The sequence below is a fragment of the Triticum dicoccoides genome, chromosome 4A (genome assembly GCF_002162155.2).
Source record: "Triticum dicoccoides isolate Atlit2015 ecotype Zavitan chromosome 4A, WEW_v2.0, whole genome shotgun sequence".
NCBI classification, from domain to species: Eukaryota; Viridiplantae; Streptophyta; class Magnoliopsida; order Poales; family Poaceae; genus Triticum; species Triticum dicoccoides.
In genome coordinates this window covers 458,542,374-458,557,151 of record NC_041386.1, presented here as the reverse complement: position 1 = coordinate 458,557,151, position 14,778 = coordinate 458,542,374, and the positions used below count along the sequence as shown (strand labels likewise).

General features: G+C 46.6%; 2 protein-coding genes across 2 annotated transcripts; one reads left to right on the top strand and one right to left on the bottom strand.

Annotated features, from left to right (window-relative positions):
* Positions 1 to 256: 256 nt before the first annotated feature.
* LOC119286161 (protein DWARF 53-LIKE-like) lies at positions 257 to 5,775 on the top strand. The gene is made up of 3 exons (XM_037565514.1): positions 257 to 1,642; positions 3,221 to 3,467; positions 3,594 to 5,775. Exons 1-3 carry the CDS (start codon positions 486 to 488, stop codon positions 5,547 to 5,549), a joined length of 3,360 nt encoding a protein of 1,119 aa, XP_037421411.1. The 5' UTR covers positions 257 to 485; the 3' UTR covers positions 5,550 to 5,775.
* Positions 5,776 to 6,127: 352 nt separating this feature from the next.
* On the bottom strand, positions 6,128 to 10,158 carry LOC119286162 (fatty acid desaturase DES3-like). The gene is made up of 8 exons (XM_037565515.1): positions 9,793 to 10,158; positions 9,576 to 9,665; positions 8,840 to 8,906; positions 7,729 to 7,821; positions 7,441 to 7,626; positions 7,258 to 7,335; positions 6,740 to 6,877; positions 6,128 to 6,629 (listed from the first exon to the last, which is right to left on the bottom strand). Exons 1-8 carry the CDS (start codon positions 10,083 to 10,085, stop codon positions 6,429 to 6,431), a joined length of 1,146 nt encoding a protein of 381 aa, XP_037421412.1. The 5' UTR covers positions 10,086 to 10,158; the 3' UTR covers positions 6,128 to 6,428.
* Positions 10,159 to 14,778: the final 4,620 nt, after the last annotated feature.

The following is a 14,778-nucleotide window of genomic DNA, read 5'->3' as shown; positions in this document are numbered from 1 at the left end:
AGCGCAGCACAGTGGTCTACCCAAAAGAAGAATCTGTACTGCCACTGAGCTCAGCTGCATATATGCGATGCCTTGGTGCTCCCTCCACCAAATTAATATTTTTCATTTTCCCCCACTCCAGAAAGCAGCAGCACTCACTGTCGCCATCACCGTCGCTGTCAGGTGGCCCCCACCGCATCACCGAAAAGAGGAAGAGCAGATATCATCATCACCCAAATGGCATATATAAACCCCTTCACCTGCCTTCCTGCCAATTATTTTTCTTCCAGGTTCCAGCGACCGTCGGCCCCCGGATGTTTCCTCTATTAGCAATCCGCCCCTCAGAAGTTTCGGCCTCGTCACCCGTCCAGTGATCAGTGTGCGTGCGCGGAAAAGTAATAGCAGCCAGGTCCCTCCGGTGATTACCACCTGTCACTGGCCCGCTCGACTCCCCTAACCCCAATCCCAATCCCAGCCCCAGCCCTCCACGCGTGCGTGCGCCGGCGATGCCGACGCCGGTGGCCGCGGCGCGGCAGTGCCTCTCGCCGGCCGCCGTCACCGCCCTCGACGCGGCCGTCGTCTCCGCGCGCCGCCGCGCCCACGCGCAGACAACCTCGCTCCACCTCATCTCCGCCCTGCTCGCCCCTCCCGCCCCGCCGCTCCTCCGCGACGCGCTCGCGCGGGCACGCAGCGCCGCCTACGCCCCGCGCGTCCAGCTCAAGGCGCTCGAGCTCTGCTTCGCGGTCTCGCTCGACAGGCTCCCCTCCGCCTCCTCTGCCTCTGGCGCCGACGACGCGGAGCCGCCCGTCTCCAACTCGCTCATGGCGGCCGTCAAGCGCTCGCAGGCCAACCAGCGCCGCAACCCGGACACCTTCCATTTCTACCACCAGGCGGCCACCGCGCAGGCCCCCGCCGCCGTCAAGGTCGAGCTCTCGCAGCTCGTGCTCGCCATCCTCGACGACCCCCTCGTCAGCCGCGTCTTCGGCGACGCGGGCTTCCACAGCGGCGACATCAAGCTCGCCATCCTCCGCCCTGCGCCGCCCATGCCCATGCTCGGCCGCCTCCCCACGCGGAGCCGCCCGCCGCCTCTCTTCCTCTGCAGCTTCGCCGCCGCCGACGACGCCGACGTGCCTTCGCCAGCTGCAGGGAGCCTCGCCGGCGGCACCGGGGAGGAGAACTTCCGCCGCATCGGCGAGGTCCTCGCCCGAGGCCGCAACCCCATGCTCGTCGGCGTCGGGGCCGCCTCCGCCGCTGCCGACTTCGCCGCCCTCTCGCCGTACCGTGTCCTCCCCGTCGGTCCAAGCTCCATCGACCAGACGGAGCTCGGCGTGGCGGCCGCCATGGCAAGCGCCACCTCCGGCCTCATGATAAGCATCGGTGACCTCAAAGAACTGGTCCCCAACGACGGCGAGCTCCAGGAGATGGGGCGCCGGGTGGTGGCGGAGGTGACGCGAGTGCTGGAGACGCACAGAGCTGGCCGTGTCTGGGTGATGGGCTGGTCGGCCACGTACGAGACCTACCTCACCTTCTTGTCCAAATTCCCCTTGCTCGACAAGGATTGGGAGCTCCAGCTGCTGCCGATCACGGCAGTGCGCGCCGGAGGCAGCCCCGCTGCGCTCATCCCTCAGGCAACCACCGCCGCGGCTTTCTCCAAGCCTGCAAGGTGAATCCTATTCTCTTCTCTTTCTACCTTCCGCCAATTGTTTATGCTTAGGATTGAGTTGATTGGCATCCATTGTGGTGACTGGCGTGTGCGCGTGCGCACCTTTTGTTTATCATATTCGGATGTTCCTTAGATGTCTGGTTACTACTAACAAGGATTACTACAGTAGTTCTTACTCCAATGATCGGCGTACTATTAGTTTAGTAATGTTTTGAGTGTAGATTTGTCTGTATGCCCATTGGCCTGATTATTTTTCTACCATGTCTGATTGGTCGAGTTTATACAGAGGTCTTTAAATATTCTACATGGATACAGCTTTTTCGTGATGTCGATTGTTTTCTGAATGTTTTTACTCATCCCGTTTAGTACTAGTACAGTTGTTTTCTCAGTGCTTGACCTGGTAATATGCATGCTTAAGTTATTGACTTATAAGCGTGCCTCTTATCTTGAGGTGTGTTGTTATGGCCTCTTATCTTGAGGTGTGTTGTTATGGCCTCTTATCTTGAGGTGTGTTGTTATGGCCTCTTATCTTGAGGTGTGTTGTTATGGCCTTTGGAGGTTACGTTGATGCTCGAGTAAAGTACAGACTGAAGTTGTGTTACTGAGGATGTCATGGTTTTGATTTTCATCCGCGTGATTCCGTTGTCCTTTAGAGGTTTCAATGGTAAGGAGTTTGCCACCTGGAAGTTTTTTTTCCACAGTGGGTACATCTTCAGTTCAGATACTATAGATCATCACAATCAGGGTTTGCAACTTCTGTTTCTAAGATTGACAGTGATACCTCTATCCCTGATTACCTGTGCTAAAGACCCCTAGTGTTTCTGCTCCATGTTATATATATTTTTTTATTTTTTTATACATGACCGGTTTATTTTAAATATCAACGAGAAGATTACATATTTCCACTCTCTGGGAGCGGGTTACTATTTTAAATTCTTCTTGACCATCTTCCTTTTGTGTGATGTATTGATGGTTTTTGCTCGTTTGTTTACTCATTCATTAGCTTCTTGTTTGTTCATTTAGGTTATTTTAAAGAACTTCTTTGCTCCTTTGACAATTTTAAGCTGTCCTATTTAATTCATAAGGTAGATGGTTTGTTCCACCAATATTGCTTTGCGTCTGACATTTTTTATACGATCTCTGTATGATACTACTATCCCGCGTCAGATATTGATCCGGCTATTCCATCGAAGGGTGATGGAGTACTGTCGTACCGTCGTCGTACGGAAATTCGTCGTATGTATATCATTCCTGTTGTTCCACCGTCATCGGGTGTAAGAATTCAGAGTACCTCGGTAAAAAAAAATTTAAAGGCACTAAAGATAAAAGGAGAGAAACAAACAAGGTTTTAAACATTAAAGAAATGCATTTTCATGAAAAGACATTATTCTATTTTGATACAGCAAGTACTGTTTGAACAATGAGGTTCTGATGCATTGGACCCAAAAATGCCAGCCTCTATACTTAAGCAACTGCAGAGTCAGAATAGGCGTATTGAAGTAGGACTTGATGTGGGTTCTCTGTACTTCATTTTGCTCCTGTCATCTTGGCCTAACGATGTCAAACTTGTGTTTGCAGCTTTATGGATGCGCTCCTTCCTTTTGGGGGACTTGTCAGCGATACCTACGAAGCTAACAGCCTCACAGCAAATTCTTGTCCTCCGGCCCTTCGGTGTCAACAGTGCAATGATAGATACGAGCAAGAAGTTGCTACTATCATTAGAGGAAGTGGCATTACAGCTGAAGACCATCACCAGGGAGGTCTACCTTCGCTGCTGCAGAATGGCAGCACGATAGGTGCTAACAATGGATTTGATGCAGTCAAGGTGTGAAGCGGCTTACATATTCTGTGACTTCTAAGTAAAATAATTGTTGCATATGCCGTCGTTTTGATAGATGCTTAATTTTGAATATCATTGGTATAAAAGATGTACAGTTTTTCTTCAGTGCAGGTTAGAGATCAGATGGTATTGAATTCAAAAATATCGAATCTACAGAAGAAGTGGAACGAGTACTGCCTGCGGCTCCACCAAGGCTGCCATAGGATCAACAGTGTTCCATACCAGTTATTTCCGCATTATATTGGTGTTCCAGCCAATGGGGAAAGAGCAGAAAATCTGAGCAAAGGTTCTGAATCAGTTGCACTTCAAAGGGAGGTTATTAGACCTTCTGTAGTGTCTGTTCCACATACCAATGCTACCACAAAGAGTATTTCACCCCCATCTATCTCTAACCAAAGGAATGACAACCTTACATTGGAGCTTCAAGCTGGGTTTTCAAAGAGTGATGAAAAGCAGTCCCAACATGAAACCCTGTCATACTGTCATGATCATCACGAAGATCACGTGTCACCATCATCTGCCGTATCTGTGGCAACTGACTTGGTTTTAGGCACGCCTCATGAATCTTCTTCCAAGGGCACAAATTCTGCCAGCTGCAAACATGTAGCTGATGCAGAGATATCTGTACCCAAGAAAGTTGATAATTTGAATCTGAAGCCTCCGCAGATCTTTGCGCAACCCTTTGCTTGTTCCAAGAGTTCCACAAATATGGGGCAAACATCACCTAGTGCTCAGCATTCAGCAGCTTCTGGAGGTTTGTCTGCTTTTGGTCATTGGCAGAAACCTTCACACCTCGCAGCACAAGGTTCTGATTTGAGTAATTACAAGCTACTTGTGGAACGCTTGTTCCAGGTTGTTGGAAGGCAGGAGGAAGCCTTGAGTGCTATTTGTGGTTCCATTGTGCGGTGCAAGTCAATGGAGAGGCGCCGTGGTGCAAGCAGGAAGAATGACATGTGGTTTAGCTTTCATGGTTCTGATTGCATGGCCAAACGCAGAGTTGCTTTGGCGCTTGCAGAGCTCGTACATGGCAGCAAAGAGAACATGATTTATCTGGACCTGAGTCTCAAGGATTGGGCTGACTCAAGTTACAGAGGAAAGACTGGCACTGACTATATTGTTGACGAGCTGAGCAAGAAACGGCGATCTGTCATCTTCCTTGATAATGTCGATAAAGCTGACTGCCTTCTCCAGGACACTCTGACTCATGCCAGTAAGACTGGTAGATTCCGAGACTTGCGTGGCAAGGAAGTTGACATTAATGACTCCATTGTTGTGCTGTCAACAAGAACAACCAGAGGCTCCAAAAGCGTGTCTGTTGGAATGGAAGAGGGTCTTACTTTCACTGAAGATAAGATCCTGGCAGCTAGTGGACATCAACTGAAGATCCTGGTAGAATCATGTACGGCGATCACCGGTGAAGGCCACGGTGATAAGGTGATAGTTTCCCCCGGGCACCCTCTAGCCAAAATTCATGCATCTTTGTACTGTGGGGGTTCAGTCAGCAAGCGAAAGTTCAACATTTCTGATGACCAAGAAAAGCTGCAGCAAGAATCACCGAGCATTTCCAAGCGACTGCACAGAACATCAAGTGTTCCGTTCGACCTGAACCTCCCCATCGACGAGGATGGTTCGAGCGATGCTGATGACCACAGCGGCAGCAATGACAACTCATATGGCACTCCGGAGAGATCCATGGACAGCCTCTTGTGTTTGGTTGACGAGTCCATCGATTTCAAGCCATTCGACTTTGACAAAGTCGCCGACTACGTACTGCAGGAGTTGAGCAATACACTCCGCAAAGTTCTGGGCTCCGGCTGCACATTGGAAATTGATGTCGGTGCAATGGAGCAAATAATTGCAGCGGCATGGGCATCAGAGGGCAAGAGGCCTCTCCAGGCCTGGCTGGATCAGGTGTTCGCTGGAAGCCTTGGGGAACTGAAGGTCAAGTGTGGTAAGCATGCCAGCAGTTCCACTCTTATACTAGTGGCCTGTGAGGACATGGCAGCAGTCAGGGAAGACAATGGTTTTGGAGGTTTGCTCTCCTCCAGAATAATTCTAGAATGGTGAAATGATGGTATCTGTATAGCGATAATTGTAATTATTTCTAGCTATTAGTCCACAATAGTATAGCATTATTTTGCCGGGAAATAATTTGTAGCATAGTTGATGATGCATTGCCTTCATATATATCGGCAAGTATATATTGATTGTAACACTTGTGGATTTGCCAATATATCACTGTTATATATGGTGATGCAGAGGTAGAGTACTGAAGTCCATAATCAGTGGGTAATTCCAGGTTTGGCCAACTTCTCCTGCTAATTTGTAGGTTCATATTGAAATATGTAAATGCTAGTGGCTCACATTCTACTTAGCATCTAAGAGTTTGGCCAACTTGTTTTGCAACGAAGGTTCAAATTGAAAATTTTAAGGTTAGTGGGCCAACATTTCATATTTTCAGTGTTGGGAATTTTGCCAACTTGTTATGCTTATGGTGGTGTAGGTTCATGTTGAAATTTGTAATAATTATGCATAACCCTGTTCCAGCAATCTAGTTAGTCTAGTACACAAAGATGAGTAGCCCATCTGTACACTCTAATTAGCAAGCATATAACTCAGATCAGAAAAACGGCGCAGAGCACTTAATCTGGCTCACAAAATTAATGCCCACTCTCCCAGGCCCGGCGCATACAAACTCCAGACTGATCAATAGTCTAAGAAGGTTCATTAATTTGTTACATAACTCCACAACCAAAACTGGTAAGATTGAAAATAACATTGCTAGCTACAACCACAATTGGAGAATGCTAATTCTAATGAATGGTCTGAATTTCATCAACCAATCAACACAGCCTGTCTGTTGTTGCAGACCCACATGCTTTGATTTTAGCAGGAAGCCCGTTCTGCTAATTTCTCCAGCAGGCTATGATATCTCTCTATCTTACATCACTTGTGCTTGCCATTTTTCGTCCAGTTATCGCCATTCAAGCTTGGGTCAGTTTGGTAGAATACAACATCTCCAACATCGCTTACGAAGTGATCGACTCTCAAGCTCCCGAGGAGGACATGGAAGAGGTGAAGTGGCAGTGGACCTGACTTCTCTGGCTCGCGGTAATATCTTCCCAGAACTGGCCTTGCTGCCTTGGTCTGTTTTTTGTTCACAAAATAAGGAGAAAGCCGTAGTTTCAGTACACAGTACTCAGCATTAGTAGGTAAGTGCATATATATGTTTAGCATAGTAGTAGTAGTGCGCTTACTGCTTCTACTAGGTGGTAGTGAGGTATTTGAGGGAAGAGGTGGTGGATGACATGAGTGCCAATGTCATGGTGGATGTTGTTGATCCATCCATAGTCCCGGTCCACGGTCGTCAGGCCACCACGGAGGTAGCTCCATTCCTGCAATGATGATTACATAGAATATATGTTTAGTTGTTGACAAATGAACATTGAGCGCTGGTGAAATAGTAAAACCATGGTAGGGCGAAACTGCATCCGTGGTTGGGGGAAAATTCTAGTTCAACACGCAGAAAGGAACAACATTACAGACACGTTTATGTAGCATAATTATTTTTCACTGAATATCAACACTAATAGTAGCTAAGATGTTCAGAAGATGAGGTAATCCTATTTTTCTGTAACTATGTCTGTTCCACCTGCCATGAGAAATAGGCTGCTAACTCATGAACTATGCGTAGAAGATGGATGTTTTTCATATACATACTTGTAATTAACTGATATATTTTCCCCAAAATAACAATAATCAATATAGAAAGTACCTCGCCGCGATACCAAGGGAGGTCCTGGTGTTCATGGTGGTGAAGGTACGTCACCAAATCAAGCCACATCACAAACACCTGTTTTATATGATACACATTGGATGATACCACAATCAAGTTAGTTGTTCAGTCCGAGTAGCTTGGAAGCAAGCAGTACTAAGAAAACCGTTAGCAATCGCTTACAGCATATGGAACGCCGTAGAGCTTGAGCACCGGCACCGGCCCAAACACGCACGCCATGGCGATGAGCAGCGCGATCATCGTGAACCAGCAAGTGGTGGAGACGATCACGTCAAGCCTCTCCTTGGGGCTGAACAAATCGCTGCTTGGGTTGAAATGCGAGCCGTTCTTGCCCGGGCTTCTGTACCACTGCAGGTGTTGAGCCATTGCAGAAGACGGATTCAGTGCAGTTTTTCAGCTGAGACTCGGGGATGCAGAGCACAATCGATCATCAGAGAAGGAGATTCTTACGAGGTAGACAGGGAAAGCCAGGAGCGGGTATGGCAGTGAGAAGCGTAGCTTCTTGGTGCTTGGCTCCATCTCCTTGTACACATTCTCGGTAATCTGCTCAATTCAGTTATATCCGCATCAGCTGAGGTTAAATGCTAAGGATCTTGGTTAAAGTTGCAATTGACTGATGCCACAACCACAACTCCACAACAAGCAGCTGAGGCTGACTGAAAAGGGCAAGGCCTGCTGGTCTATGATATGACTATGATAATGACAGCCATGCAATCGACATGAAAGGGACCTTTGCATTATGAAATGGTCTGGTTTGGTGGGAGACTAGCAGAGCAAAGCAAAGCCAAGGTAAGATTCGATGCGCATCTTTGCTGATATACGGCGATCAACTTAGCAGGCAGCGGCAGGATGCAGATCTGATCACGTGACAGACATGATGAGTAGATCTACTTAGCGGGCACTCGCAGCTTGTGCTTGGCTGGCATTATTAGTAGTAGTATCTAGGAAAGGACGGACCACATCTCGCTAGCTAGCTTTTGCTGGGATGGATGGATCTTTAGGGGCAGTTTAGTTTGGCAGCCTAATCAATCATATATACTACTCCCTCCGTTCCAAAATATAGCGCGTCCTCGGTTTCCGTGCTTCAACTTTGACCATTAATTTAATCAACAAGACCGACTGCGGCGGGCGAAAAAATTATACCAATGAATTCGTATTCAAAAAAAGTTTTTAATTATATAATTTTTGATCCCGCCGCAGTCGGTCTCGTGGGTTAAATTTATGGTCAAAGTTGAACCTCGAAAAGCGTGGGCGCGCTATATTTTGGAACGGAGGGAGTAGCAGCAGTATTCTCTCCCCTCTCCTGCTCCACTGCATGTGCACTCTGCATCTCAGGCTGAGCTGAAAGCAATGCTTGCTTGTCCTTTTTCACCCTTCACCTCAATTCTGCCAAACTCTCTCACAAACCTTTTACTACCTACTAGTAGTAGAATGTATACATATGAATAATTCAATATCTTAGACTACAAATATCTGTCAAGCGGTCTAGCAGCTCTGAATCTGAATTGCAATAATGCTGGCGGGTACTAGTGTTTTGTACGATGTGGGTAGGACTACTAACCGGGTGCCATGACTCGTCCCTGTCGATGTGGCCATGGTTCTGATGGTGCGTCCTGTGGCTGATCCTCCTGAATTATGCCATAACAAACATAAATGCTCCATCAGCCAAAGCTAACTAAAGCATCACTAGATCAATGCATCAACGTTAATTGCTGCCCCGCAAAAAATTGATAAATTGCTGCACAAGAAAATGCAGATGCTGCCCTGCAAAAATAAATAAATAAATTGCTGCACAAGAAAATGCAGAACCTTGCGAAATAAGTAGTAAAATAAAATTCAGAATCTTGCATGGCATGCACGACGCATGGCTTGTGCCCATCGTTTTCGTCTCCATGTGGGTGTAATTTTCAATGTGGCCGACGTAGGGGACTGTGCACTAGTGTTAAACAACTCAAACTGTTGTCGGGAGATATTTCTCTCAACCTTTTCTTTTCTTTTATGTTTAATATAATATAATGGGGGGAGAAACTCTGTTTCGCATCTTGTCGATTGCATCGGTTTGCTCCAAATTTTAGCTCCTTTCATGATTTTTTATTTGTTTCCTAAATAAACTCATGATAGAAAATTGCATTGCAGCCCGATTCGTAGAGTTTCAGAATTTGTAGTACCAAACTGCATCACTTATGCTCCAAATTTTGCAGCGTTTGTGTTCCTAATCTGTGCAGGTTCAGCATATGGTTGCATACTAAACTGTCTGTGTTTATGTTATAAGCGGAGATAAATCGAAAGATGCTAACCATCCGTTGTATGGGACAAGGATGAAGGTGTGCAGCAGGTGGCCGACGACGCTGTTGAGCGTCCCGCTGTCCGAGAAGCTCCCGTGACCACTGCATTACAAGAATAGTCGTTACTGCATCTCAATAGTAATCAGCATTGCCTGGGACGGCGACGATCTGGTTAACTAATCGCTCGATTGCGGCGGCCGGTCGGCCGGAGGAAGGAAGAGGCGCGTACCAGTCGTGGCCGAGGACGAAGAGCGCCCAGAACATGGTGCCCTGCGCTGCCCAGTAGAGCGGCCACACGGCCCAGCTGTTTAGCCACCATGCGGCCACGGCCAGCGCGGCCACGACGGCGACGTCGCGGGCGACGTAGGAGAGGGACCGGAGTGGGCTCTTGCGCCAGCAGTGGGCGGGCACGGCGGCGCGCACGTCGCCGATGCGGAAGGGCGGCGGCTTGGCGGCGTCGAAGTCCTCCGTGGCCTTGCAGCTTTGCTCCTGCTCGGCCGCCCTCCTCGCCGCGGCGCCCATGGCTGGATCTGTCTCCGGGAAAGCGGGGAGAGAGATTTGGGGCCGCGGGTTGGGTGGTGGTGGCCGGAGATCGACGCAGATGCGTGCTATTTATAAGCCATAAATTTGCCATTGGTGTACACTTCCTACGTTCTTACATGATGGATGGACCGGTGCACGTGCATGCACGTCCTCCTCCGGCACGGAACCATCCAGTTTCCCTTTACGTGCCCATACGCTTGCGTCGTGTTTCCATACTGCGACACGATACAAAATGGCGATCAAATTACGGGGGACACATTCCCACAATGACATGTGTGTTTCTAAACTAAATCAGAAAGTCGATGGAAAAAAACTAAATGAGAAAATACTTGCCTAGTTGACGCCTCCTAGACCCCCCTCACTTCAGATCTCCACCCTTCCCCGCGGGCAAGGCCGGCGGTTCTCTTTCGGCACGCCTATTGCTCTCGTGACGGGAGGTGCGGGAACCCCGTTTTGTGTGTTAGGTTTTAGTTTTTGCTGACGTTGTTTCGTGCGCCGGCTTCAAACCTGAAAGCACAAGTGCTTCCTAAATAATTTTGATAATTAATGTTAACATATTTTTTGTTGAATTAATATTTTTATCTAGTATATTTCAGAATGTTTAACAAAGACGTGACATGGACAAGAGGATGTGACCCCTTCAAGATGCTAAGGACAAAGATTGGCAAAAGCTCAAGACTATTCATTTCTATTTTAGTGATTAAAGATCACATTAAGTCTATAGGAAAAACCAATACTATTAAAAGGGGATGAGGTGTTGCTTAATGACTTGCTTGCTCAAAGTGCTTAGTGATATGCTCCAAAGCCCTCAACCACTTTCCCATTTTTACATATGTCCCAAATCTAAAGTTAAACTCGGCCCCACCGATTTGATCTAGCCGGCGCCACCAAGTTCATTTGACATAGTCATAGCCAGAAACCCTAATCAGTTCGGTCTCACCGATGGGATCTCGGTGTCACCGAGATGGGCTTGCAAACTCTCTGTTACCTGATGTAATAATTTCAGTCTCACGAGATATGCAAATCGGTCCCACCGAGTTTGCTTGACCAACTCTTTGTTTTCCTTATTACCAAAATCGGTCTCATCGAGTTTGTGTAATCGGTCAAAACCGAGTTAAGGTTTTACCCTAACCCTAACACATCGGTCCCAATGAGTTGATCATATCGGTCCCACCGAAAATCCTAACGTTCACATTTTGAACCATATCGGTCTACCGAGTTTCTCGATTCGGTCCCACCGAGTTTGGTGAATTGTGTGTAACGGCTAGATTTTGTGTGGAGGCTATATATACCCCTCGACCCATCCCTCATTCGCGAGGAGAGCAATCAGAACATGCCCACTTCCACCATTCATTTTCTAAGAAAGAACCACCTACTCATGTGTTGAGACCAAGATATTCCATTCCAACCACAAGAATCTTGATCTCTAGCCTTCCCCAAGTTGCTTTCCACTCGAATCATCTTTCCACCAAATCTAAATCTGTGAGAGAGAGTTGAGTGTTGGAGAGACTATCATTTGAAGCACAAGAGCAAGGAGTTTATCATTAACACAACATCTATTACCTTTTGGAGAGTGGTGTCTCCTAGATTGATTATGTGTCACTTGAGAGTCTCCGTCAAGATTGTGGAGTTGAACCAAGGAGTTTGTAAGGGCAAGGAGATCGCCTACTTCGTGAAGATCTACACAAGTGAGGCAAGTCCTTCGTGGGCGATGACCATGGTGGGATAGACAAGGTTGCTTCTTCGTGGACCCTTCGTGGGTGGAGCCTTCCGTGGACTCGCGCAACCGTTACCCTTCGTGGGTTGAAGTCTCCATCAACGTGAATGTACGATAGCACCACCTATCGGAACCATGCCAAAAATCTTCGTGTCTCCAATTGCGTTTGCACACTCCAATCCCATCCTTTTACTTTCTTGCAAGTTGCATGCTTTACTTTCCGTTGCTCATATAGTCTTGCCATGCTTACTTGAAATGTATTGTGAATGTTTAAACTTGTGCTAAAACTTCACCTTAACTTAAAAGAAATTAAAAACTGCTACTTTTCTCTGTTGATGGTCTAATCACCCCCCCTCTAGACACCTGTTCTCGATCCTACAAAACCCATCTCGATGACGTGGTCGATGGCCTTGGGGAGCCAGTGAGTCGACATTGTCGTCGAACATGTGCTCCGACGTTGTGTGGTGTCGATTTGGTTGTTGACTTGTTGCCGGCGGTCTCATCTTGTGTGCAAGTTGATACCGTCCATGGACAACTGCCGGTCAGGTTGTCGCTTCCTTCGATGTCGCTAGTGTGACCAATGGCACAGTAGGGACATAGCCCCCGCCTATTCGCGTTGTTCCCTCAGACCACGTCATACCCGACGGGTGGCTATTGCAGCGACATTAATGAGTTTCACTCTACAAGTTTGTTAGTATGGATATCCACTTAGAAAGAGAAGCGATACGGTTGCTCCTGGTCCTGGTTACCGACTTGTGTGTGACGATGAGCATCCCACTGACATCACCATGGATCATCTCCAAGTACAAGTGGACTGATGACAAGCGCACGTTCAAGAGATGTACAAACTGAGGTGACTTTCTTTTCTCTTTGAGCTCCCTATTCATTCATATGAGAACCCGAGATCTTGTGCATAATTAGGTGTGAAGGTAACTGATGGTCTGCAAGACACACATGTATTGTAGCACCTTCGTGTAAGTATCCAGTAGTAGTTGACTAGTCATCCCAACGAAGAGCGGATGAGAGTATTTAGAGCGGCGTTTTGGTCACACACAAGTTGTCATAGGTCTTGTGTGAAATAATTGTTTGAGAATCTGTAGACGGTTTTAGTGTTCCTTCAAACAATATACTAGAGTGGTAAAAAGGAGTGTAGTTGTCGCAACGAGAGTTGTAACAACTTAGAAGTAAAGAACATGAATTAAAAGATTGAAAATAAAAGTGGTTTCTTGTAGTAGAGAGAGTAGGCACAGACAGACTTCAGATCATGGTGTACATCAATTGTGCTAGTAGAACGATAATATCAGTTACCTTGTATAGAGATTCTAGTATATTGATTGTTTTGTTAGTAGGCGGACCACCATTGGGTCGTAGAACTCCTCCATGCAGGACTCCATTCTCCTCTATAGTCCCGCTTCGATATCCTCACAGCGTGATCGTCTTCACAATTAAGGTTGTTAGATCGGAGCCATGTATTAAGTTACGTGGATCACCTTTATCTCATATTGACTTCGTTCCTCGTAATGATTAAACAAGTCTCAATCTCGGAATGAGTATGAACAGGGTTATACACCCTGATCTTACAACCAGGAATTGCTCTCCCTATGGTGATGATGCGATGAATGAAATGGAAACGGAAAACAAGAAGAAAACACTATTAAAGATAAGCCTATTAGTGGTGCGGGGTAAACGGCTAGCAGTAGCGCAAGGGGGCCGCTACTACTAGCTCACTGCACTGCAACTAACTTTCTATTAGCAGTAGTGCGGGGATACCACCCTGAACTATTACTACTTCTGCTAGAAGTATCATGGGCCCACCATGTGCTACTGCTAATTAACTGTAGCGCGGGTATGTGCCAAGGGCTACTGCTAAATCTGTGTAGCAGTACCACTGCCCCCGCGTACCTGCTACCCTCTTACCCCGCGCCACTGCTACTTTTTTGGTATTTTTTTTCTTCTACGTGTTTACACAGTATTTATACAGATTTTATACAATAACAACATACACATACATTGAAACTATCGAAGGAAATATGCCCTAGAGGCAATAATAAATTTGTTATTTATATTTCCATATATCATGATAAAAGTTTATTATTCATGCTAGAATTGTATTAACCAGAAACTTAGTACATGTGTGAATACATAGACAAAACAGAGTGTCCCTAGTATGCCTCTACTTGACTAGCTCGTTAATCAAAGATAGTTAAGTTTTCTGACCATAGACATGTGTTGTCATTTGATGAACGGGATCACATCATTAGAGAATAATGTGATGGACAAGACCCATCCGTTAGCTTAGCATAAATGATCGTTTAGTTTTATTGCTACTGCTTTCATCATGACTTATAGATGTTCCTCTGACTATGAGATTATACAACTCCCGAATATTGGAGGAACACCTTATGTGCTATTGCTATGTCTTGAGCTTGCGTTGATTTTCCCCGAAGAGGAAGGGACGATGCAGCAGAGTAGCATAAGTATTTCCCTCATTTTTTGAGAACCAAGGTATCAATCCAGTAGGAGGCCACACTCAAGTCCCTCGTACCTGCACAAAACGATAGCTACTCACAACCAACGCGATTAGGGGTTGTAAATCCCTTCACGGTCACTTACGAGAGTGAGATCTGATAGATATAATATTTTTGGTATTTTTGGTATAAAGATGCAAAGTAAAAAGTAAAGGCAAAGTAAAAAAGCAAAGCAAGATTAAAGTGATGGAGATTGATATGATGAGAATAGACCCGGGGGCCATAGGTTTCACTAGTGGCTTCTCTCAAGAGCATAAGTATTCTACGGTGGGTGAACAAATTATTGTTGATCAATTGACAGAATTGAGCATAGTTATGAGAATATCTAGGCATGATCATGTATATAGGCATCACGTCCGTGACAAGTAGATCGAAACGATTCTACATCTACTACTATTACTCCACTCATCGACCGCTATCCAGCATG